This window comes from Elephas maximus, chromosome 2 (genome assembly GCF_024166365.1).
Source record: "Elephas maximus indicus isolate mEleMax1 chromosome 2, mEleMax1 primary haplotype, whole genome shotgun sequence".
NCBI lineage: Eukaryota > Metazoa > Chordata > Mammalia > Proboscidea > Elephantidae > Elephas > Elephas maximus.
In genome coordinates, this window is record NC_064820.1 from 144,465,641 (window position 1) to 144,490,907 (window position 25,267).

The following is a 25,267-nucleotide window of genomic DNA, read 5'->3' on the forward strand; positions in this document are numbered from 1 at the left end:
GCCGCACCCTGCTCGGCATCTCCGTCAGGCCCTCCCTCCGGGTCGGCTTCTCGGGCGAGCCCCGCAGCGTAGGGAATCGTCGTCCGCAGGGCGGTCAGTGCCGGCGCCGCGAACTCCCAGGCCCAGGTCGCCGGAGCGGCACGAGCGGATCGACGAGGAAAGATGGCTGCCCTGACGACGGTCGTGGTGGCGGCGGCGGCCACCGCAGTAGCTGGGGCTGTGGCGGGGGCGGGCGCGGCCACGGGCACCGGCGTGGGAGGTGCGCCGGCGCCGCCACAGGTAAACCGAAGAGGGCCGGGAGTCGCTCTGGTGGCGGGCGTGGGCCCCGGTGGGCTGCAGGCCCTGGAGGCGAGACGGGGACCCCCACCTCTTCCTGAACAGGTGTTCCCCGGAGCTCGCTTCAGCGCGGCTCGGGAAGCGGGAGGCGCTGTGTTGACCTCCTTTTGCTCGGGGCCTTTCACATGCGGGCGTTGCTCTTTGTTGGCAAGTGCATTTACCGGCTTTTAATGGGGCATCTCCATGTGTTGGAAAGAGGCTTTGGAGTCGAGGAAGACCTGAGTGGAAACCCTGGCTCTGCCAGTTCCTAGCCCTGTGATCTGGGTAAAATAGTTACCCTCTTGGGGACTCAGCTTCTGTAAAAATTGGAGCTAACCATATGTGCTTTCCCTAGTTGTGAAAATTAGAGATGTCTGGGAAGCCTCTGGTACAGTGGTTGGGTGAAGACAGACCAGTAATGGTGGTTGCTCTATTATTGCACCAGGTGCTGGGAGGACAAGGAGAAATAAAATAATAGGGTGGTCTGAGGCAAACATGTTTCCGAAGATGAGTTTAGGATCCCTTTCTCCACAGTGAGGGTCTCTCAATAAGAAATGTTGAATCCAGTTGCTCAAACCAAAGACCTTGGTTCACCGTATTGTTTCACAGGCCACACCCAAAGCATGGGCAGTTCCTGTCTCGTCTATCTTCAGGCTAAATCCGTTATCCAAGTCTTCTCATCACCTCCACTACTACTATCCGTGGCCAAACCATCATTTCTCCCGCGCCTGGAATAGTTTCCTCCCTAAAGTCTATTCTCATCAGCCAGGGCGATTCTGGTCGGTAATAACACTCTTCTGCTCAGAACCCCGCAAGGGGTTCTTACCTCACTCAGAATGAAAGCCAGAGGCCTTACCATGGCCTAAAGGGCCAATGAGCTACCCCACCCCACTCTGACACTTGAAATCTCCAGTCCCCTGCCCGGACTCTGCTGCAACCATACTGGCCTACTTGTGGTCCCTTATACTCTTTTACCTCAGGAGCTTTGCGGTTGTTACTCAGCTCTGCTTGGAATACCCCTGGTGGTGGAGTGGTTAAAGCGCTTGACTGCTAACCAAAAGGTTGGTGGTTCAAACCAACCAGCTGCTAAGTGGGAGGAAGATGTGGCAGTCTGCTTCAGTAAAGATTACAGCCTTGGAAACCCTATGGGTCAATTCTGCCCTGTCCTATAGCATTTCTGTGATTTGGAACTGACTGCACGACAGTGGTTTTCTGCTTGGAATGCTCTTCTCCCCCATGATCCCATGGCTTACTCCACCAACTCCTTAAGATCTCCTTGTTCAAATGCCATCAGTTCAGTGAGACTTCCGTGATGTCTCTAAACTAAACCTCTATTCAGCAGATCCTGCCCCCTTTTCTGTTTGTTTGTTTGTTTGTTTTTCATAAAAACCCATTGCTATGGAGTTGATTCCGACTCAGAGCAACCCTACAGGACAGAGTAGAACTGCCCTGTAGGATTTCCAAGGAGCGTATGGGGGATTCCAACTGCCAACCTTTTGGTTAACAGCGAAGTTCTTAACCACTGTGCACCAGGGCTCCAGTGTTTTCCCCCATAGTACTTATTTAAAAAAAAAGAAACCATTGCTTTTGAGTCCATTCCAACTCATGGTGACCCCACATGTTACAGAGTAGAATTGCTCCATTAAGCCTTTTTTTCCATGGTACCACCAAGTAGGTAAGCTCCATCAGGGCAGAAATGTTTGGCAGTTTTATTCATTATTGTATTCCAGCACCAAGACTTGTATCTGGTTAGTGCCTGGGACACAGTAGGCATTCACTAAATATTAGTGGATCTATGCAATCCTGAAGGAAGGCTCTTGTGAGTGAGGACCAATTCCATCTTTTTTTCTCTTCCATAGTTCAGGAAATTTGACCTAAGGCAAATTTTCTTATGCATCCTCTTTAATTGCCTTTATTATTCTAACTCTGGACCAAGTGGTTCAGGACAAAAAAAAATGTAAAATTAAAAATATAAAAGATATTTTTAAAATAAAAAATTTTTTTTTAATTTATGACCCCAGTGGTTTAGCTATCTTGTTGGCTTCCTCCATGAAATTTTCCAGCTTACCATAGTTAAAAGTGATTTGTTCTCTAAATTCACGTAGCTGTGATTTGCCTCCTGGATTCAGTTTCTTACAATTTGCCTGATGCGGTTCTTGGTGCACCTATTTATCACTCTACTACAGTGGTTCTCAGAGGTGTTGCTTGCATTCCTAAGAGTTGGATCAGGATTACTGTGGAGCTTTTTCAAATGTTATGTCAGTGCTTTGCAACCAGGAGTGATTTTTGGCCCCCAGGGGACATTTAACAATGTCTAGAGACATTTTGGTTATCACAGCTTAGGGTGGAGGTGGTAATGCTGCTGGTATCTAGTGGGTAGAGGCAAGAGATGCTGCCAAAGATCCTACGATGCACAGGGTAGCCCCCACAACAAAGAATTATCTGGCTCAAAATGTTAACAGTGGGGAAGTTGAAAAACCCTGCCTCATACCAGAAACCCTGGTAGTGTAGTGGTTAAGAGATACGGCTGCTAACCAAAAGATTGGCAGTTCGAATGCACCAGGCATTCCTTGGAAACCCTGTGGGGCAATTCTACTCTGTCCTTTAAGGTTGCTATGAGAAATCAACTCCACAGCAGCGGGTTTCGTTTTTTGTTTTGTTGCTTTATACCATCAGACCTCTTTGGGGAAGGCATACCTTGAGAATTGCAGCAGTAATGGGGTGAAATTCCTCAGTGTGTTTGGGCTTTTAAGCCATACCATATTTTAAGACTCCAGTACCACACCCACACACCCACACCCACACACACAAACACAAATTCTTGCAACCTAATACTGAGGTTAGAGATTTGTCATATTAAGTAAATTAATATTCCTCCTGGCTCTGACAGTGAAATCACAGAATGGTCTTTTGAGAAGAAATAAATTCCCTGATGACAGCCTCATGACATTAGAGGTGACCATCACAATATCTAAGTTTCCTTTCAATTATTTTGGAGTAATTATCTCTGAATTTTTAGAACTGTTTTATATTGTTAGTCCCTACAGCCTCCTGGGGGTATGAAATTACATAAATTTCCCACCAGTTATTCTAATACTGCATTGTATCTATGCTTTTTAATGTTTGTGTATTCTTTGTTTATAAACCCCCTCAGTCATTTTCTTTCAAGACTGAAGACCACTGTATTAGTTTTCTAGGACTGCCATAGCAAGGTACCACAAACTAGGTGACTTATAGGACAGAAACATATTGTCTCACAATTCTGGAGGCTAGAAGTCCTAATTGGGGTATCAGCAGGGCAATTCTTTCTTGGAAGGTTCTAGGGGAACCTTCTTTCTTGCCTCTCCCAATTTCTGGTAGCCCCAGACATTCCTTGACTTAGAGCTGCAACTTAACTGTTGTCACATAGCATTCTTCTCTCTGTGTCTCTGTACCTCTTCTCCTGTTTTATAAAGATACCACACATTGAATTGGGACTCATTTTACTCCAGTATACCTCATGTTAGCTGAGACCCTGTTTCCAAGTTAGGTCACTTTCCCCAGTACCAAAGAGTCTACATATCTTTTGGGGGACACAATTCAATCTATAATAACCACTCATCTCCTTACTCTACTCTCAGATGCCATTTCCTTTTTTGTTCCCAGCCTGCCATTCTACTAACCATTTTAGTTGTTGAATTATGACTTTTTAAAAGTACCTCTAACGGCATCATACTAGTATATGTTCTAGTTTTGTACCAAGATAGGACTGTGTCACACAGCCTGTACAAGGCAAGGTCATGGTAGCTGCATAGACACATCCAAACTCCCTGAGGGACTGAATTGCTGGGCTGAGGGCTGCGGGGACCATGGTCTTGGGGACTGTCTAGCTCAATTGGTATAACATAGTTTATGAAGAAAATGTTCTACATTCTACTTTGGGTGAGTAGCATCTGGGGTCTGAAAAGCCAGTGAATGGCAATCTAGGATACTCCAGTAGTCTCACCCTTTTGGGAACAAGGAAGAATGAAGAAAACTAAAGACATAAGGGAAAGATTAGTCCAAAGGACTAATGGATCACAACTACCACAGCCTCTACCAGACTGAGTCCAGTACAACTAGATGGTGCCCCGGTACTGCCACTGACTCCTCTAACAGGGACCACAATTGAGGGTCCTGGACAGAGCTGGAGAAAAATGTAGAACAAAATTCTAACTCAAAAAGAAAGACTAGACTTGCTGATCTCAGACTGGAGAAACCCTAAGAGTATGGCCTCCAGAACCCTTCAGCTCAGTAATGAGACCACTCCTAAGGTTCACCATTCAGCCAAAGATTGAACAGGCCTGTGGAACAAAATGAGACTAAAGGGGCACACCAGCCCTGGGGCAGGGACTGGAAGGTAGGAGGGAACAGGAAAGCTGGTAATAGGGAACCCAGGGTTAAGAAGGGAGAGTGTTGACATGTCGTAGGGTTGTTAACCAATGTCATATGACAATGTGTTTACTAACTGTTCAGTGAGAAACTAGTTTGTTCTGTAAACCATCATGTGAAGTTCAATAAAGGAAAGATAAGGCTGTGTTTTCTCCCCCTGAGGAAGCAGTGTCTCCATTCAGGGTTGGTGAAACTATTCAAGTGTACCAGCATATGTATAACGAGTTTCAGAAGGAGAGGAGAGAGAGAAAGGGCCAAAAAGAGTATTTGAAGAAATAATGGCCAAAAACTTGCCAAATTTGATTTAAAAAGTTAGTCTACAGTTGTTGTAGCTCAATGAACACTAGGTAGGGTAAACTCAAAGAAATCCACAGCTAGACACATCATAATCAAATTATCAAAAGACAAAGAGAAAATATTGAAAGCTCCAAGAGAGAAGCAAATCACATAAAAGCGCTCCTTGCTAACGTTAACAGCTGATTTCTCATCAAACCATGGAGGTCAGAAGTCATTGGAATGACATAGTCTAAAGTGCAGAAAGACTGTCCACCAAGAATCCTATACCCAACAAAACTGTTCTTCAAAAATGAAGGAGAAATTAAGACATTCGGAAATAAACAAAAACGTAGAGAATTTGTTGCTAGCAGACTTACCCTATTAACATTAACTAAATGTATTTCGTCAAGCTGAATTAAAAGGATGGCAGGCAGTAATTTGAATTTGCATGAAAAATAACATAAATAAAGAGCATTGGTAAAGGTAAATATATAGGTAAATATAAAAGTCAGCATAAATGTAATTTTTTTGTTTGTAACAAACTTTTTCAGAAAGTAAAAGAGTAGAAAATAACTTTGCAAGTCATTCTATAAGACTAGTATTACGTTGATACCAAAACCAGGCAAAGACACCACAAGAAAACTATAGACAAATATCCCTTATGAATACAGATGTGAAAACTCAAGTACTAGCAAACCAAATCCAACAATATAAAAAGAATTAGACATCATGATTGAGATTTATCCCAGGCATGTGGGGCTGCTTCAGCATACGAAAAGCAATTAATAAAATACACCATCTTAATAGAATAAAGGACAAAAACCACCATGATCATCTCAATAGATGCAGAAAAAGCAATTGACAAAAGCCACTCTTTCATGATTAAAAAATACTCAGCAAACTAGGAATAGAAGGGAACATCCTCAACCTGATAAAAGCATCTATGAAAAGGCTGCTGCTAACATATTTAATGGTGAGAGATAGGAAACCCTCCATCTAAGATCGGGAACAAAATAAGAATGTCCATTCTCACCACTTTTGTCCACTGGAGGTTCTAGCCAGGGCAACTAGGCAAAAAAATAAAAAAAAAAGGACAACCAGATTGGAAAGGAAATGTTCAACACGTACTTGTTAAATGACTGACTGAAGGAAATAATGAGATCTTTTCTTGAACAATCCCTGAATACTTAACGTTTTCTACTCAAGAATCTAACATTTTAAGGTAAATATCTCTCTTCCACAAAGTGTATTTTTTAAAAGTTATATAAGATTAGTCTCAAAATTACCCCCCAAGAAACTCCATTATTGGCATTTTATATCTCTGAAGAAAAATTCCACATTTATTTCTTACCCTTTTTTCCTCTGCCTAAGCTATTTCTTCGCCTTAACAAAATGGTTCTGCCGGTCACATAGGGATTCCATTTTGTAAATATATGGTGAAATATATGATTAGGGACCAAGACAGTAAATTTACTGGTAATTATGTTTGCCTTACTGTTATTAAAATTAGATTGCATTCCCTGAGCACTTGCCAATCTAGGAGAAGCATACTAGAAGCATGCAGAAGAAAGGTCGATGAAAGTTGAACTTGATTTCAAAGAAGTAATAATATCAGCTTTGATACATCTGCTATAATAAATATATCCACTTCGTTAATCAGTTTCTTTGTAGTGTTGGCAGATGATTTGCTCCACGGAGAATTCAAAGTCAGTACTCTTGATTATTCTTCAAAATCTGTTAATTCGTATTTGGCCATTTTGTTAAGTTTAATAAAATAATGTGACAATAATGCTTAATGAGTCATAGTTTATATACTATAAAGCAAAATGTAAGCTGTACTAAGTTTTGGCTTTTAAGTTTTGAGATGGGACAGTTTGCTAAGTGACAGTTTGCTAAACTAAGTGACAGCTTATTTTAGATAACTGTCATTTTATAAGTGTAAAATCTTTATGGAAGTAGACTGCCACATCTTCCTTCTGCTGAGTGGCTGATGGATTTGAACTACCTACCTTTTGGTTAGCAGCTAAACTCTTTAACCACTGCGCCACCAGGTTTCCTTAAGTGTAGGATGACTGTTTTTATTAACTGATAATTTTCTTTTTGTTTTCATGCAGAATGATGGCTGTTGTACTTTAGGTGGAATTCGAACTTTTCACCTTCAAAATTGGAAGCAGAAGGCTATTCGGACTAAGAAAGCAGAATTCATACGCACAGCTGAAAAATTTAAGAATCAGTAAGTATAAGAACACTATCTTTAAACAACATAACTAGCCACTTTATAATGGACAATATAAAGTTAATAGTACTCTACCCTTCTCAATCTCACATTAAGTTAAACAATTCTAGTCACTAGGTCGTCAAATTCAGTGAAACCTGTGAGAGCTGGAACTCGATGGGACTGCCTTGTTTTCCAGGTCTTGCAAGTTTTCTACCTTTGACAGGGCGCAGACCACATTTCTATTGCTCTGTATTAAGAATCCTATCTCATGAACACACAGTGAGTTTTTCCTTCTCTGACAAGTTCTTGCCTTACACAGATTCCAGATTTCACAGGTTTTACTGTATAAAATAAGGGAAAGGTGGGGGAAGTAGAATGGATAAATAAGCTACTTAATATAAAGTTGGCTGCCTCGGTGGCACAAATGGTTGAGCACTTGACTAGCTGAGAGGTTGGTTGTTTGAACCCACCCAGAGGTACCTCGGAAACCCTGGTGGCGTAGTGGTTAAGAGCTACGGCTACTAATCAAAAGATCGGCAGTTCAAATCCACCAGGCACTTCTTGGAAACACTGTGGGGCAGTTCTGCTCTGTCCAGTAGGGTCACTATGAGCCAGAATTGACTCAACGGCAATGGGTTTGGTTTTCGTTTTTAGAGGTACCTCAGAAAACAGGTTTGACGATACATTTCCAAAAGGCCGCAATCTTGAAAATGCTACGGAGCTGTTCTCCTCTACACACAAGAGCTGGAATCAACTCAACAGCAACTAACAACAATATAAAGTTCATTTTAAACAGTTATCTCAACTTTATTTATTTTTACCATTTTGAATCAGTATATTTCAAACAAAACAAAACATTTGTTTCTTTAGATCTCGTATGTTAAATAACAGATTGAATACATTTTTTTACTTTTCAAGTGTAGGTAATTAGTGTTTTTGAGAGGGTAGTTTTAATGAAAAGTCTGTACCCTTGAGTTGTATTTTTGCAATGGCTTTTCAGTGCCTTTACCTTGGTCTGTTCCCCACTCATATTCATCTTGCACATTATGACTAGGCTAACTGAGAAGTTTTCATTTATTTTAACTTTTAATGCATGTATTTTTTTTTCTTTAAATAACCAATAATTTATTTAATGCTCAACTTTGTCAGCAGTGCCATGAGGAATGAAAAAAGATTGGAACTCAGAGCACCCCACGCTACGCTTTAGTTGAGAGCTTTATAAAAGCGCTGCTTTGGGTTTATACAGTATCGACTTGCCAGAGAGCTCAAGAGAAAAGGAGGCTATTGTAAGGAATGGTCTCTGGATAAAAATTAGTTGGCAGTTCTTTGATTAGAAATTCTACCATTAAAAAAGCATCCCCACTGAATGTCGCAGTTATTCCATACTATAGCTTTGGGAGATTGAGTTCTCACTGCATGCATGTAGTACTCGTTAATTTGCGAACATGCAGTTTTATTTTTTGACTTCCAAAATGCATTGCCCTAGATAGAATTGAACTGCAGGTCAGGGGTCCTGGTTTGTGTTTCTCTCTAAGGAGAGTAATGTCCACCAAATAGTTAGTGTCCATAGATAGCAGCAAACTAGTAAGTTGTGTCAGTACAGACACTTTGTCTCCCGGTAGTATGTTTGTTTTATAATTCTGATTAGGATTTCTTCATCTGTTACAGTATGCTGGAAAAATTCATTGGAAAGAGAGCTAGAAAAACTCACTGGAAGAATGTTATTTCTTTCCAGCAATTTTCATTGAGTACAAAGAATAAAAAAACACACACAACTTGTAATATAGGTATTTTTAGAATGTATAATATATTCACATGACTTAGAAATAAAAGTGTATCAAAGGGTACACAATGGAAGTTCTCTGTCACACCCCTGACCACACCTACGCAGCCCTCCTTCTCTCAGACATTCACTGTTCTTAGTTTCTTATGTACCTTTCACAGATATTGTATGTATTTATAAGGAAATAGAAATAAATATTCAGATTTGTCTTTTTGTGTACACTGTTCTATATGTTGCCTTTTTTTTTTTTTTAACTTAATGTATATCTCGGATACCAAGGAATTACTTTGTCAGGCATGATAATGACATTGTAGTTATATATAGATCAGATGTTTAGAAACAGCACAGATCCACATTATTTTACACATGTATGTGCGTGCTTTCAGGACAGATTCCTACAAAGCAGAAATACTGGGTCAGAGGTTTATAAATTTTTCAGACTTGATAAGTATTGCCAAATTGCTTACCATAGGTGATTTACAATTCCACCAACAATGTATGAGAGGACCTTTTTCCCCACAGTCTTGTCAACAGAGTATATTATTCACATTTATGATTCTTTGGAAACCCTGGTGGTGTAGTGGTTAAGTGCTGCGGCTGCTAACCAAGAGGTCAGCAGTTCAGATCCACCAGACACTTCTTAGAAAGTCTATGGCGCAGTTCTGTGCAGTCCTATGGGGTCGCTATGAGTCAGAGTCGACTCAATGGCAGTGGGTTTTGTTTTTGGTTTTGGTTGTGATTCTTTGCCAATGTGATAGGTGTAGAAGGTTACCTTGGAATATAGTTTTTCTCCTGTAATGAGTGAGGTGGAGCATAACATGCTTGGCAGTTTGTCTGCAGTGGTAATATTTCTAATTCAGTGCTTGTTACTTTGCCAGCAATGGCAGCACACAACTTTCTTACTATCATACACATCCTGTGTCCATGGCAGATATTATTGTTGATCACAGTCATTCCCCCCCTCCCCCCAGTCAGAGCCTAGATGGGCTTCTCAGTCCACAACACAGGACTCCACTAGTCACTCTCAGTCCATCAGAGTTGACATGTAAACCGAAGTCTAACTGATATCTCTGTTCTTCCTCTTGCTTCCTCTCACAAACAGCAAGAGCTTCCTGAACAACATGTGCTAAGATAATGATTCCCTTAGGCTTTGCAGCAGCCAGATGGGGGCCTGCGGCAGTCTCATCTGTTTACCCCAATGTGCCTTTTAAATATGACATTTTTCTGCATGTGCTACAAAGTGAAACAGGCTCGGAAACTCTGCCTTACATAGTTGCCCTTCAAGTTGTGTGAAATTAAGTCAGTGGGCAGAGATACTCCACTTCTCAGTAAATGTAGGACTAGTTAAGAATTAGAGTATTTATATTAATTGCCGTCTTCTGGGGAAAGAAAACAAGTGTTGAAGAAATTAATTTTTGTCCAACCAAAAAAGTTCCTTGATAGTATTTTTTCATTTTACCTCAGGGCTTAAACTAACAATTAGAGTTCCTTATTAGTAGACCAAATAAGTCCAAAGAGCAAAGATAACATGAAAGAAGCCTTTAATTAAATGTAGAACATATCCCTTAAATATGCTGAATTTCCCGTCTTTGTAGATTCTTCTTTCAAGATTTTTGTTTAATTAATAATACTAATAGCTTGCATTTCTATAGTGTATTTTTTTTACTGTATAAAGACTTCACATATATATTATCTCATTTGATACTAATAACAGCCCCATTAGATAATAGATAGTTGTTATTATTTGCATTTTTGTGATGAGGACGTTCACACCAAGAGAGATTCAACATCTTGGCTAAGGTTACCAAGTTAACAATATCTACTATTTGGGGCAGTCATCACAGTGACAACCATTTTCCGGGCACAGTAGGATTGAGTTGGAGTCTATAGCTCATGTATTTTTAGAGCAAGTGTATGATTATGTTTTCTTAACATTTTATGATTTATAATTTTATAATTTAAGTAACAATTCAAATTACATGTGGTTTTAGTTGAACTTAACTCTTTTCTAACATTTTGACTTTTTAGCCTTATTAGTCCAAGTATTTATATTTTGCCTCCTTAGATGAATTGATCCAAGTATAAAGTAGTGATTATTATGATTGTCTTCGTATTTTAATTAATTAAAAATATATTTAAATCATACTTACACCGTGTGTTTCTTTTCCTAAAGAGTTATTAACTTAGAAAAAGATAAACACAGTCATTTCTACAACCAAAAAAATGACTTTGGAATTGAGCATAGTATGCTCGAAGAATTGGAAAATAAATTGATTATCAGCAGGAAAACAGAAAGTAAGTTGAGTTCATGATGAACTAAAATCTGTTGAGTGATATAAAATTGTAGTCGTGCCTTTGTGCTTCGTCTTCGTGTATTGACTGTGGTATATTCTCTACCAAGATACTGTCTAGGTGGTAATAAGTTTGTCTCTTAGGAGTATGTGTTTTTTGGAATTCCTGGATAGTACAAACAGTTAACTGCTCTCAGCTGCTAACCAAAAGGCTGGCAGTTCAGGTGCACCTGGAGGCACCTCAGAAGAAAGGCCTGGTGATCTACTTTGAAAAAATTAGCCATTGAAAACCTCAGGGAGCTCAGTTCTACCCTGACATATATGGGGTCACCATGAGTCAGAATCGACACTATGGCAACTGTTTTTTTTTTTTTTTTTTTTAAAGCCCTTCAGCCACAGTTTAGTTATTCTACCGGATTATTTTCTATGTATATTTCTTCCTTCCCAATTTAATAGGAAAGAGAAGATTTTGTATTTTGGTTGGCAAATCAGTTAATGGTATTGAAATTGCTTAAAGAAAAATTGATTTTAAATTATCTGATCTGAGCTCCTCAACCTGGCATTGTTGACTGAACCCTGGACTAAGTAAACATCAGTGGGTCCAGAATCTATACTTAGTAATGGTGTGAAATGATCAAATCACATTGTTCTTTAAATCTGAGTTTTCTTGCCCATGATATAAAATCTTACATTTTTATCCCAGGAGAGCTGTTTTCTACAACCAATGAGATAATACATGAGAAAATGCCTTGTAGATTGTATAGCTAATGTGTTCCATTGTTTATTGTTACGAATATTAATCATTGTCAACAGTACTAAATGCTGGCCTCAAGAAAAGAATTCTATGAGAATACCTTGCTTCTTTGTAGAATTAGATATCTGCTGTAAAATCCTTACATTACAATAAAAAAGTACTTAGCAATGCTTAAGAAGAAATAATGATTATCAAGTAAATAAGCTTTTTAAGGCTTATTATGTAGAGATTATACTATTTAGGGTACTCCTTTATAACAAATTAAAAGAAATTTCCTAATGTATTTTTTTCTTTAAGAATGTAACATTGAACTGTTTTAAAAAGTCATCTTTTAATTGTCAGGTAGAATAACTCTGTCTTCTGTCACAGTGACAGCAGAACCTAATATAAATTCAAAATTTCCAATCCCCTACGCTGACTCATGGAGAAATCTAGGTGCCCCTAATTTAGTATTTCTTAATTTCCCTCAGTTCTTTTGTAGCTAGCTGACACTGGCTGACCTTTCTTTTTCTTTCAGTTATGCCATTAATTCCCCTTCACGTGTTACAGCTCACGAGTAGTAAATACCTATCCCTTACCTCAGATACCATGCCACAGTCTTAGCCTGCATTTATGTAATATTGTACGTACATTATTTGCCTATACGGAGTGTCAATTCCAAATGTATAACTAAAATAAAAAGATTATTTGCCTTATAGTTAGTCGTATCACTGTAGCTCATCAAATTATAGGAAAAACAAAACAACAAAAACACTTCTCTAATTAGTTAACCTCACTAGAGAAATGTCCTGACCTAAAGTTCCAGCAGTGAGCTGAGGCTATAAAAATACATTGGAGATAAAGTTTCTGCTTTTGTGGCATTCTTGAATTTTAATAACAAAGAGAACAAGCCAAAGTTTGGAGGTTTGTTTTGAATATTAACACTGAGTCCAGGCCTATAGGTAAACTTAAAAAAGAAAAAATGTTTTTAGGGCCTTTTGGGCAGAGCAGTTTTGTTCTCTGTGCTCATTTGTGAAAAAGTTGCAAAATCAAAAAAGGGGTGCATGAATTAAAAAACCAAAGGTGAGAAAATAGCATGAATCAGAATCGACTAGATGGCAGCGGTTTTTACTATATGAATATATATTTGTGTGAATATGAATATATATGGTGTTAGCCTAATAATTTACATAAATATTAAAATAAGATTATTACTTCAAAAAAATATTAAAGAAGAATCCGGACTTTCTGCTGCAGATAACATCTGAAAATATCTTTGATACCCTTATTTATTTTTTAGGTTTTTATTGTGGCTTAACATTTTACTTCAGTCTGGTCCTTTGGTTGAGCTCAGCAACCTGGATATAGATACTACTGAATGGCTCCTTAAGGTCATGACAGTGATACCAGGGAGGATCATCAGCCCATCTTAGTGGAGGTGGTTAAACAATTAATTCTCAGATTGAAGTATGTCAGTATATATAGAATTAATATTGGTTAGACAGTTTAAATATTCCTACAGGAGATTTACGAGTCAAATTCTGTTTCCATAAATTATACTAATAAACAAACAAAAACAAATTAAAAAGTAAAGAAGCTGCTGCTAAAGAGCAAACGATGATTAAGCCTGAACTACTGATCTATGTATTTTAAACCATGTCCACTAACTTAATTCCCGTGGACTAAAAAAATAAAAAGGAACATTTCCTTACCATAAGCTGTAGTAAGATTTAACCCATTGTGTTTTTAAATATAGGAAAAAATTGAGAGCTGCTTTGTTTAGAGCAGAGGTATTTAAAGTGGTCGAATTGTTTGAAAGTTAATTTTGAATAACCGTCTTTTAGTTTTATTTAATCGTTGTTGACTGTCTTTTTCTAAGTGATTCTGATTGGTCTGATGTGTAGAATCCTGAACTACAACAACGTTTGTCATAGAATTGTTTTAAGGTACCTGCTTCTTCCTTGTAGGAGCAAAAATACAGCAACAGTTGGCTAAAATACATAACAATGTAAAGAGACTTCAGCATCAGTTAAAAGATGTGAAGCCTACACCTGATTGTAAGTCAATATGGATTTTATATTCTTTCCTATGTATTAATGCTTTCTATTGTTATTTGGAAAAATTTATACTTTATCATATGAAATATGTCTATTTTTCTGTTAGGCATTAATGTAGCTAAACCCTGCCTTATCATTTAGGGATTAATAAGGATACATCAGAGAATTGTAATACCTGGGGTTTATGTGAAATGAAGGTAATCAGGAGACTGTTAGGATTGTTGGGGAGATGAAATAAAATAATGTATATTGGGAACACCATATTGTCTATAATTGGTACAGTGGTTATAATAAGCACTAAAAAAGGTAATTATTAATATTATAATTATAGCTTATTAAATTAATAAATGAAACCATAAATACTAGAAGAGAACATGGGTTAATATTTTTATAACTCTTATTATATTTTATAAGAATGAAAGATAAGAAACCATAAAGAAAAGAATGGATCTATTGGCATTAAAAAAAAAAAAAAACCTCAAACATAAGCAAAATTGAAAAACAATTTAGGGAAAATACTCTCAGTATATGTCTCATTTAAAGGGTTACTCTCTATACTATATAAAGAATCCCTACAAGTTAGACAAATGTAACAAACCTAATAGAGAAATGGGCAAAGGTTATAAGGTACAGTTCATAGCAGAAGAAATATGATATACATGAAAAAAAATCTTAGACTTATTAATGATCACAAAAATGTCAACTAGATCAACAATAATAAATTTTTGCCTCATTTCGGAAATGGTTAAAAGGTATACGGGAAGGGGGCGCATTTGGACGGCATTTGGATGAGTCTGTCTGAGAAACAGTTTGACAGTATTTAGTGCTATAAAGTGGGCATACTTTTTGATTTAGCCTTTCGAGTTTTATTAACCCTCTAAAAATGCTAATAGGAGCCTGCAAAAGTACACATGCAGTATGTTCACTGCAGAATCATGTGTAGTTAAAGGATCACCAGAACTGATTGAACAAAGTAGGGTAGATGTAGGCAGTGAACTTCTATGCAGCTATAAAAAGAATGAGGTAATATATTGAAGTGGAAAATTAACCACACATTTTGTTGAGTAAAACTACAGATTATAAATCAACATGTATAGTATGAAACAATTTTTGTAAAATATAATATTAATGATAATATGTATCCATAGAAAAAATATATAATCATAAAAATCAGTTTGGGGCACAGTTTTCTTCTCCTTTGGGCTAAGAAATGTTTTTAAATAAAAGGAGCCTTCAAGTTTTTCTTAATATTTAATTGCCAGCCTTACTGAAATATGAAGTACTTTTTCCATTTAATTTTTTACAGTTGTTGAGAAGCTGAGAGAAATGATGGAAGAAATTGAAAATGCAATTAACACTTTTAAAGAAGAGCAGAGGTTGATGTATGTTTTAAAGTCATTTTAATATAGAATTATTCACCTTTATATTTTAGTAACTTTCCACTAGGTTGTGTATACAAACCATTTTGTTGTTATGTATTTAATATGAGCCTACACAAAAGCAACATAACGCCTTTCTTCTTTTGTTTCAGGTGTTAAACTGCTTTTTATGTTTTAAGTGAATTTTTATTTGTATTTAAAAAAAAAAAAATTTTTTTTTTTTTTTAATACTAAAAATCCCAAGTGAGAATTTGGTAGATTGGGTTCTTTTTTCCTTTGAGGAAACTCTTTTAAGGCTTAGATTTATAAATGTTCATAATAAAGTACAGTGTAAGATTTGGTCTGTTGACATACTGAAACTAATAAAAATGAGATTGAAGCAGTAAAGCAGATAGATAAGCATAAAAGTTGGGTAAGACAACTGAGCAGTGAAGGCAGAGGAAGCTGGGGAACTTGGCAGGAGAGAGCATAGGATACAAGGGGGATATAATGGAGAAGTTGTGATGTGAAAAAAGTCAGGAATAATTAAACTTAAGGAAAAAAATGAAGGGTTAATAAAATTAGAACTATTTTTTAAATTTTAGATATGAAGAGCTTATTAAAGAAGAGAAAACAACTAATAATGAATTGAGTTCCATATCAAGAAAAATTGACATATGGGCTTTAGGTAATTCAGAAACAGAGCGAGCTTTCAGAGTGATGGCAAGCAGAGTTCCTGTAGACAAAGTAACATCAAGTACTCTCCCAGAAGAAGTGGTAGATTTTGAGAAATTCCTTCAGCAAACAGGAGGGCGACAAGGAGGCTGGGATGATTATGATCATCAGAACTTTGTAAAAGTGAGAAACAAACATAAAGGGCAGCCAACATTTATGAGAGAAGTTCTAGAACACCTGCCTGGAAGAACACAGGATGAAGTTCAACAGCATGAGAAGTGGTATCAAAAATTTCTGGCTCTAGAAGAAAGGAAAAAAGAGGTAATAATTATAATGGCTATTATTTGTTATATGTTCCTATGTTCTAGGCCATGTGCTAAACTCATATATGTCATTAACTTTAAACAGTCCCATGAGATATATACAACCCCCGCCCCTTGTCACTTTACAGGTGATGAAACAGCCCTTATCAGCAAGTTAAGTAATTTACCCAGGTAGTGGGAACTATAGCTGGACTTCCTTAAAGCTAAACATTTTTACCCCAAGAAACAATACAATGGACCAGAAAAATTTTAATTTGTGGGCAAAACCCTCTCTCTCCACTTCCCCAAAATGTCGGTAGTCCAGATGTGCTTAGACTTTTGAAAAAAACCATCTTACCAGCAAAGGCCACATTGTTTTGAATAGACAATAAAGGGGCAGTAGGAAGAAAACCGTTTGACTGTTATAAACTTCTTTGAGTTTCACAACTTCCACTTCATTGCTTATTTTAAAAACTGAACATTTTGGCTACTCTAAAGAAAAACGTCACCCTTGACTGTAGAAAATCCCTATGATATGTTTTTATCATTAACAGTAAATAAAACATTCATCTTTTGTAAGCCTAGTATAAATCAAGAATAATGATAATGCTGCTAAAAGCAAAATTGAGTTCTTCAGTGATTTTGAGATGTTCATCATATCCAAACAGGAGAATTCTAGATAAACAAATTTGAATCTTAAGTTCTATTTTCATAAAAATATCATTTTGGCTTTTGTTTAGACCAGGGTTTCTCAACCTTGGCACTTACTGACATTTTGGGGACGTAATTCTTTGTTTTAGGGGCTGTCCTGTGCATCGATCGTAGAATGTTTAGCAGGCTTTAATGAACTTCACTTTGGCTTGGTTTGACAATAAAAAAGATGTGACTATTCAACAGCTAGTATTTGAACCTAAGAAGTATTAGAGAAATACTGATTCGGTGTATAGTCTACGGTTTTAGCAGAAGTAGCAGGATTTTGTTTTGTTGTGTGTTTCTGAAATAAGTTGAATGTAGGAAGATTGACTTTTGGGACTTTAAGAAAAATTTTTAAAACTTAAGCCATTTTTAAAGATTCAGATAACAAGCTACTAAGAATTATTTGGACTTTTTTCCAGGATACTGAAAACATGGGGTTCTCAAAGTGTTCCCTAGACCCCTAAATAAGCATTACGTGAGAACTTGTTAGAAAACTTTAGGCCCCAAGCCCAAACCAAACCCTTTGCCTTCAAGTCAATTCCAATTCATGGCAACCCCATGGGCTACAAAGTAGAACTTCTCCATGTGGTTTTCTCGGCTGTAATCTTTATGGAAGCAGATCGCCAGGCCTTTCTTCTGCAGCACTGCTTAGTAGGTTCAAACTGCCAACCTTTAGGTTAATAGTTGAGTGCAAACTGTCTGTGCCGCTCAGGGACCATGGGGGATAGGGCCCGGCAATCTGTGTTAACAAGTCCTCCGGGTTATTGTTCGAAGCTAAAGTTTGAGAACCATTTCTCTAGAGAAAAGGAACAGACATAATGCTTTTTGTAATAAAGGTAAATTACCCCTGATTTTAACTTACATTTCTTACTACCAACCATGATGTTTCACAATGATATTTGACGATTGTTTGGATGTAGGGGTGAGATAGAAAAGGGTATGAAAGTGGAGGTAACATTTACTGAAGTAGGATATGTTGGAGGACAAGAAGGAAGTTTACGGGAAAGTATCAGGAATTCGGTTTTAAATCTACTGAGTTTGAGATGTTGAATAGAAAATTTATCATTTTTGTCTCCTGCAAAATCTTTGTATCCAAAGATACAAACCATTTTCAGACATGCCCTGTACATTGTAGCCTAAGTATTCTTGTTTGTTTTGTTCCCATTTTCTAGAACTGCCTTCCTTTTCCCCTTAGTCCGATGTGACTATTCAACAGATTCAAATGCTACTTCCGCTTACCCAACCATAAGCGATCTCCTTCCCTCAGAACTTCACTAACACTTTATTTATACCTCTTTTAGGATATGCTATGGGACATTCTATATTCTATTATTTATGCACATGTCTTGTCTCCCCTGGAGCACTGCTACTCAGAGTGTGGTCCATGGACCAGATACTGGTTGGCAAGCTGTTACTGGTATATAATCAAAATCAACCACCCAGTAAGCACACTGTTTAGTTCAATTGACGTGTTTTTTTTTGTAGAAAAGTTTCTCAATGAAGGTCTGTATTCTGGCATGAGTTCCTTATATCGCTATGGACAGGCACTTTGAGTAGCACTGTACTAGATGGGAGGAGTCCTGGTGGTGCAGTGGTTAAAGTGCTCGGCTGCTAACTGAAAGGTCAGCAGTTCGAACCCACTAGCCACTCCACAGGAGAAAGATATGGTGGTCTGCTTCCGTAGAGATTTATAGCCTGGGAAACCCTGTGGGGCAGCTCTACTCTGTCCTATAGGGTTGCTATGAGTTGAAATGGACTTGATGGCAGTGGGTTTGGTTTGGTTTTGGTACTAGATGGCATTTGGTATTGTTTAAACATCAAGTTGTTGGTTCTTACAACATTGCCTTATGTAGAGTACACATGACATAAGGATTTCTTTAATGAATAAATGAGTAAATGAATGGATGAATGTTGCATCATGAGTGAAGATCAGGAAAACTGTGTTCCTGACTTGGTGGAAAGTAATTCAGTGACTGTATCCATTAAGAGATAGAGAATATAGTTGAAATTAAAAAAAAAAAAAAAATCTTTACATAATCCTACTGAGCTATTTTCCATGACCCATCTGTCAATTTGTTATATTGTAGTGGCTTGTGTTGCTATGATGCTGGAAGCTATGCCACTGGTATTTCAAATACCAGCAGGGTCACCTATGGTGGACAGGTTTCAGTGGAGCTTCCAGACTAAGACAGACTAGAAAGAAAGGCCTACCTTCCATCAATTAGCCAATGAAAACCTCATGGATCACAACAGAACATTGTCCGACTCCCTTGCTTTGGACACATCATTTAAAAAAAAAAAAAATTTTTTTTTTTTTTTTAGGGAGGATCAATTGCTAGAGGAAGATACCATGTTTGGTAAAATAGAGGGCTAACAAGGGTATGAAAAGCCCTCTGTGAGGTAGATTGGCATGCTAACCACAACAATGGACTCGAACATGCTGGCAGTTTTGAGAATGATGTCAGACCGGGGAGCATTTTATTCTGTTCTACATAAGGTTACCATGAGTGGGAGTTGACCTGATAGCAGCTAACACCAACATTGAGCTATTTTACTTTATGTTTTTTATACTTACAAAGCACTGTGTACCAGGCACTCATTCTTCACAACAACCCTGTTTATGCTGTGAAGGTGAGATGAGCAAAATGAGTACAGAGAAGTCTAGTGATACATCTAAGGTCACACCTAGTAAATGGCAAAGTCAGTTTGGTCCCAAAGAGTCTGGCTTCAGAGCCCATGCTCTTAACCACCCTGCTTTTGATTCCTCTTCTGACTTGAGTAGAGAAAGATTACATACTCAGAAGGTATTCTAAGTCTAGAAAGAGGATTTGGAAGCAGAAGTGAGATAACTAGAGGACAAGGATGTTACCCATGAAAGCAAAAGAAGTGGGAGAGGGGAAGGAGAATACTACATGAGGTGCAGTCATTGTGAGCCTGGAGATTCAGAGAAGAGGATGGTGAAAAGAATGAAAACAACCATTAGTCGGTATTTTAAAAGATAATGAAAACAACCATTAGTCAGTATTTTAAAAGATATGTTAATTTTTTTTTCTCAAAACAGAAGTAGAAAAAAAATTGCATTTGTGTTTATAAAAAACTTGTAAGATCTAATCAACCAGCATCCTACAACCAGTATTCTTTCTGGAAAGATGGATTTAAGGTTTTTAAAATACTTTTGGTTATCTAGAAATATTTTTTCTTGCTGTCTTTTTCTTATCATTTAGTCTATTCAAAATTGGAAAACTAAAAAGCAGCAAAAAAAGAAGGAAAATTTCAAGTTAAAGGAAAAGGCAGAGGATATACCTATGCTTTATCATAATAAACAAGAAGATAATCAAAAGCAAAAACAGGAAGAAAGAAAAAAACAGAAATTGGCAGTTGAAGCTTGGAAAAAACAGAAAAGCATAGAAATGGCAATGAAAAATGCTTCTCAATTAAAAGATGAGGAAGAGAGAGAAAAAAAACAGCAGAGAGAGCGTCAACGCCAGTTTAAATTAAAATTACTGGTAGAAAATTATACCCAGCAGAAGAAAGAACAGGAAGAATTTTTGAAGCTTGAAAAGGAAATAAGGGAAAAGGCAGAAAAAAGGAAAACTGCTGTTGATGGAATCTCCAGGTTTCAAGAAAGAGTAAGTAAATATGTTTCCTAAATAATTTTTAAATGCCACACATGGGGTTATTACTTTCCAGGTTCCGCTCAGCAAAATTTCTTGAGTGCTTCTTACATATTGGGCCTGTACACAGCATTAGCTTACCAATGCTTCTAATTTCTAGCTTACAGTCTAGTGAGAAAGGTAGATACGCAAGTAGGAGATTTCAGTAAAATGTGATGAATAATTTGGTGATTGAGGGACAGAGTACTTCAGGAGGTGGATGTACAGAGAGGGACACTTACCACGGCTATGAGTGTCAGAGAGGTGATACTTGAATCTTGAAGAGAAAGAAAATGGAAGGAGAGAGAAGAAATCGTCCCTAATAGAGGGAATAGCACAAGTAGCAGTTCAGAGGAATCCAACAACATGGTTTGTGGGGGAAACTCTGAACACTTCAGTATTCTTAGGGTATCCAGTAGGAGGTGGGAACCAGCAGCAGAGGCTGGAAGGGTAGCCACAGGCCAGACCCTGTCTTCCCTGATTTTTTTATATGTTCATTGTCCATCTCCCCATCATAATACAAGGTCCATGAGAGCAGAGTTTATAATGTCTGTGCATCGAAATACATAGTAGCAACATCCATAACACAGAAAATAAGGGAGGTACAAAGAAAACTAATAGACAGAAGCATACTAGTAGAGACAATTTTTGTTCATTTCTTTTAGTCCATACATAAAAATCTTCCTACATCACAAAACATCCCATACAAAAAAAAGAAAACTTACAAAACAGAAAATATAACATAAAATGTGAACTAAGACCAGAAGTGTCTATATTGAAAAGTGAAAATGGGCTTAACTCACCTATTAAAAGAAGGAGTTTTAGATTGGACAATAAAGTAAGACAAGGAATTACTTTATGGTTGTAAAGTGATGCAGAAAGCTACGTGCATGTTATATTTATATTCAGAAAAAAGAAACCTCTTAGCCTTCATTAGAAAAGGTTAATATTTAGGCAGTATTAATATTTAAGGTAACTTAATTTTACTTGCAAACAACTAAACCTAGTTAATATTACTTTCTTAATTTCTTTTTTTGGTGTTTCATGTTTTTTAGGATTTACATAAACTTGAATTGAAAATTCTAGACAGACAGGCAAAGGAAGATGAAAAGGCAGAAAAACAAAGAAGACAGTTAAAATTAAAAGAAAAGGTACTCTGTACTGAGATTAATTTATTTTTATTATCGTAATTTCTTGATTTGTTAAAGATTCAGACATCAAATCCATTTTCTTTATATCCAGCTTTATTCCTTTTACACCTCCTTTAAATGTCATTCTTATTATTTACATATTAGGAAGCATAACTTAGTGCAATTTAAGCAACTGTTGGTTGAATTCTACCGTATCACATTATAAGCACCACTTTTCACCCTAAATTCTTTCTCTCTTCCTACTCATCATTTTTTTCTGCCTTCTTTCTATATGAGCCTCTCTCTCAGACCTGTGGCAGCTATAAGCATTGCTTAAACTCACTGATGACACTCAGAACTAACGATGTTGTTGCCCTTCACGGTTAAAGCAAAGGACTTAACCAAACTAACAAGTTGCCATTGAGTTGATTCCCCATGTGTGTTAGAGAAGAACTCTGCTCTATAGGGTTTTCGATGGCTGATTTTTTAGAAGTAGCTGGTCAGGCTTTTCTTCCAAGGTTCCTCTGTTGTCAGGAACTTCAGGTTCTGCTTGGCACAACTCCATCGGGCCAAAAAGACAGACTGAGTGGGGAGAACGAAAGGCAACTTTATTGGTTGGCTAAGCAATGGCTAAGCAAGGAGGCAGGGCCACATGCCATCCAAGACTGCCTTACTGGCAGCTTGTTGAGGCTGGTTCATACAGGCAGGATCAGGTTCAGAATACAGAATGGCACATGCACAGGCACAGCATGTTTTAGAATGAGTGCACATTTTCTAAGGCCTGGGTTCGATAGGAAGTTAATCCTGTTTGTTCATTAGCATGTCAGCCCTTCACCCAGAGGCAGAGAATTTACCCTGCATGAAGCAGTTAATGAGCTAAAAGTCATCTGGATTGCCAGCATGGAAGGCAGGACCTGTTTCAGCTGATTCCCGCTAGCCAGTGGCTGTTTCTCTTTAAGGAGGTTCTGAGGAGGAAAAGAAGGAACTGTAGAAATGGGCTGGGTGAGGGGCTGTCTTGAGGCTAAGAAAAATGGTTCTGTGGCCCTAGCCCTGTCTTACCTCTGGATGGACTTGAACTTCCTACCTTTTGGTTTGCAGCTGAGTTTAATTATTTGCACTACCCAGGTATTCCCAGCAAAGGGCTTCCTCATGGTTATTTATCCTAAATTTACTGTCTGGCCATATCACTGTCATGCTTAGCTATGTAGGTATTACATTTGCCTCATAAAGAAAGAAAGAAAAAATATACATATAATAAAATAATGGAGATAGAAAAAATAAACTAAATACCAGTTTATTAATAGACTGATGTAGTCTACATTTTATTTTAGCCACCTGAGCATATTAGAATTTTACTGCAGAGGTTATTAATAGTTTTATTACTGTTTACCTAATATTAAAGAATGTTTTTTAGAACTGCTTTCTGTTATCAAAGATCCTATTTATTAATAAAAACTTAACAGTTCGTATAAATTAACTGGCACTCATTTTACTTCTGATTACAGGTTGAAAACAATGTTAGTAGAGATCCTTCTAGGCTTTACAAACCTACCAAAGGTTGGGAAGAACGGACCAAAAAGATAGGACCAACAGGCTCTGGGCCACTTCTGTATATCCCACATAGGTAAAAAAGAATTAAAATGGCTGTTCACTTTATAATAATTTAATTAACTGACATATTTTATGCAGTTTCTGTATATGTATTATATTTTATAATAAAAAATTGAGAATATACATTTTTTAAAGTTAACACTTAATCTTTTAAACCCATTGCCATCAAGTTGATTCCAACTCATACCGACTCAATAGGTCAGGGTAGAACTGGCCCATAGGGTTTCCAAGTTGTGGCTGTTGGATTCCAACTGCCGTCCTTTTGGTTAGCAGCCAAGCTCTTAACCACTGTACCACAAGGGCTCTGGATCTTAATCTGTTAGGATTTTTTTTTTTTTTTTTTAAGTTTTCTGTATATTCTCTTAATCAAGCTATTCTTTTTTTCTCCTTAGGGCTATCCCAAGCTGGAGACAAGGATTATAGAGAAGCATATGAGATAATGAAACTGGTATTCAGTTATTGAGAACGTTAGCATATTTAGTTATGCTGGGAGGTAGGGTGACTAACCATGTTTTTTAAGTAACACTAGCCTGGTCAGATTGATTATTAATTGTGCTTGTATGTGAATTGACAGGTACTAAGTTCCTTGCTGGCATTGTCATTAGTAGTTTCTATTTATACCAAGAGGGCATTTAATATATATGTTGCCCTAATACAAAAGTTTGTTACAAACATTTCATTTAAGTGCACAGAACGTTTTGAAGACGGTTTGTTTTGTCATGACATAACAAAATAAATTGGGACAATCATAGAGTGACATTTTCTAAACCAAAATTTTTTAACTTTTAAACTTGGAGGTAAGTTTGGATAACAAAAATGTAAAGATTTTTTTGGTTTTTTTTAGAATTATGAAATAAGTTAATACTTTTTCTAAGTTTGACAGATTGGTAATTTGGCAGTTATTACATTTTTATGTAATAAACATTTTGTATTTGTTTAAAGCATGCTTTGTTTTTTTGTTTTTTTTTTTTTATTGTGCTTTAAGTGAAAGTTTACAAATCAAGTTTCTCATAAAAAACTTATACACACCTTGCTATGTACTCCTAGCTGCTCCCACTCCAATGAGACAGCACACTCCTCCTCTCCACCCTGTATTCCCTGTGTCCATTCAACCAGCTCCTGTCTCCCTCTGCTTTCTCATCTCGTCTCTAGACAGGAGCTGCCCACATAGTCTCATGTGTCTACTTGAGCCACGAAGCTCACTCCTCACCATTTTCTGTCTTACAGTCCAGTCCAATACCTGTCTGAAGAGTTGGCCTTGGGAATGGTTCCAGTCTTGGGCTAACAAAGGGTCCCGGGGACCATGACTTCTGGGTTCCTCTAGTCTCAGTCAGACCATTAAGTCTGGTCTTTTTATGAGAATTTGAGGTCTGCATCCCACTGTTCTTGTGCTCCATCAGGGATTAAGGGATTCTCTGTTGTGTTCCCTTTAGGGCAGTAATCAGTGGTAGCCGGGCACTATCTAGTTCTTCTGGTGTCAGGCTGATGGAGTCTGTGGTTAATATGGCCCAGATATTGGGGTCATCTTTACCTTCTATCTTTGGTGTTCTTCATTCTCCTTTGCTCCGGGTGGGTTGAGACAGTTGATGCATCTTAGGTGGCTGCTTGCTAGTGGTTAAGAACCCAGACGCCATTCACCAAAGTGGGATGCAGAATGTTTTCTTAATACAATTTTGTTATGCCAGCTGACCATGATGTCCCCTGAAACCATGGTCCCCAAACCTCCATCCCTGCTATCCTGGCTTTTGAAGCGTTCGGT

At 37.5% G+C, this 25,267-nt stretch overlaps 1 protein-coding gene across 1 annotated transcript; it reads left to right on the plus strand.

Annotated features, from left to right (window-relative positions):
* On the plus strand, window positions 1-24,399 carry CCDC112 (coiled-coil domain containing 112). The gene is made up of 10 exons (XM_049873620.1): window positions 1-279; window positions 7,116-7,234; window positions 11,176-11,297; window positions 13,994-14,083; window positions 15,390-15,465; window positions 16,047-16,437; window positions 20,339-20,743; window positions 21,823-21,918; window positions 23,403-23,521; window positions 23,901-24,399. Exons 1-10 carry the CDS (start codon window positions 163-165, stop codon window positions 23,929-23,931), a joined length of 1,566 nt encoding a protein of 521 aa, XP_049729577.1. The 5' UTR covers window positions 1-162; the 3' UTR covers window positions 23,932-24,399.
* The last annotated feature ends 868 nt before the right edge of the window (window positions 24,400-25,267 follow it).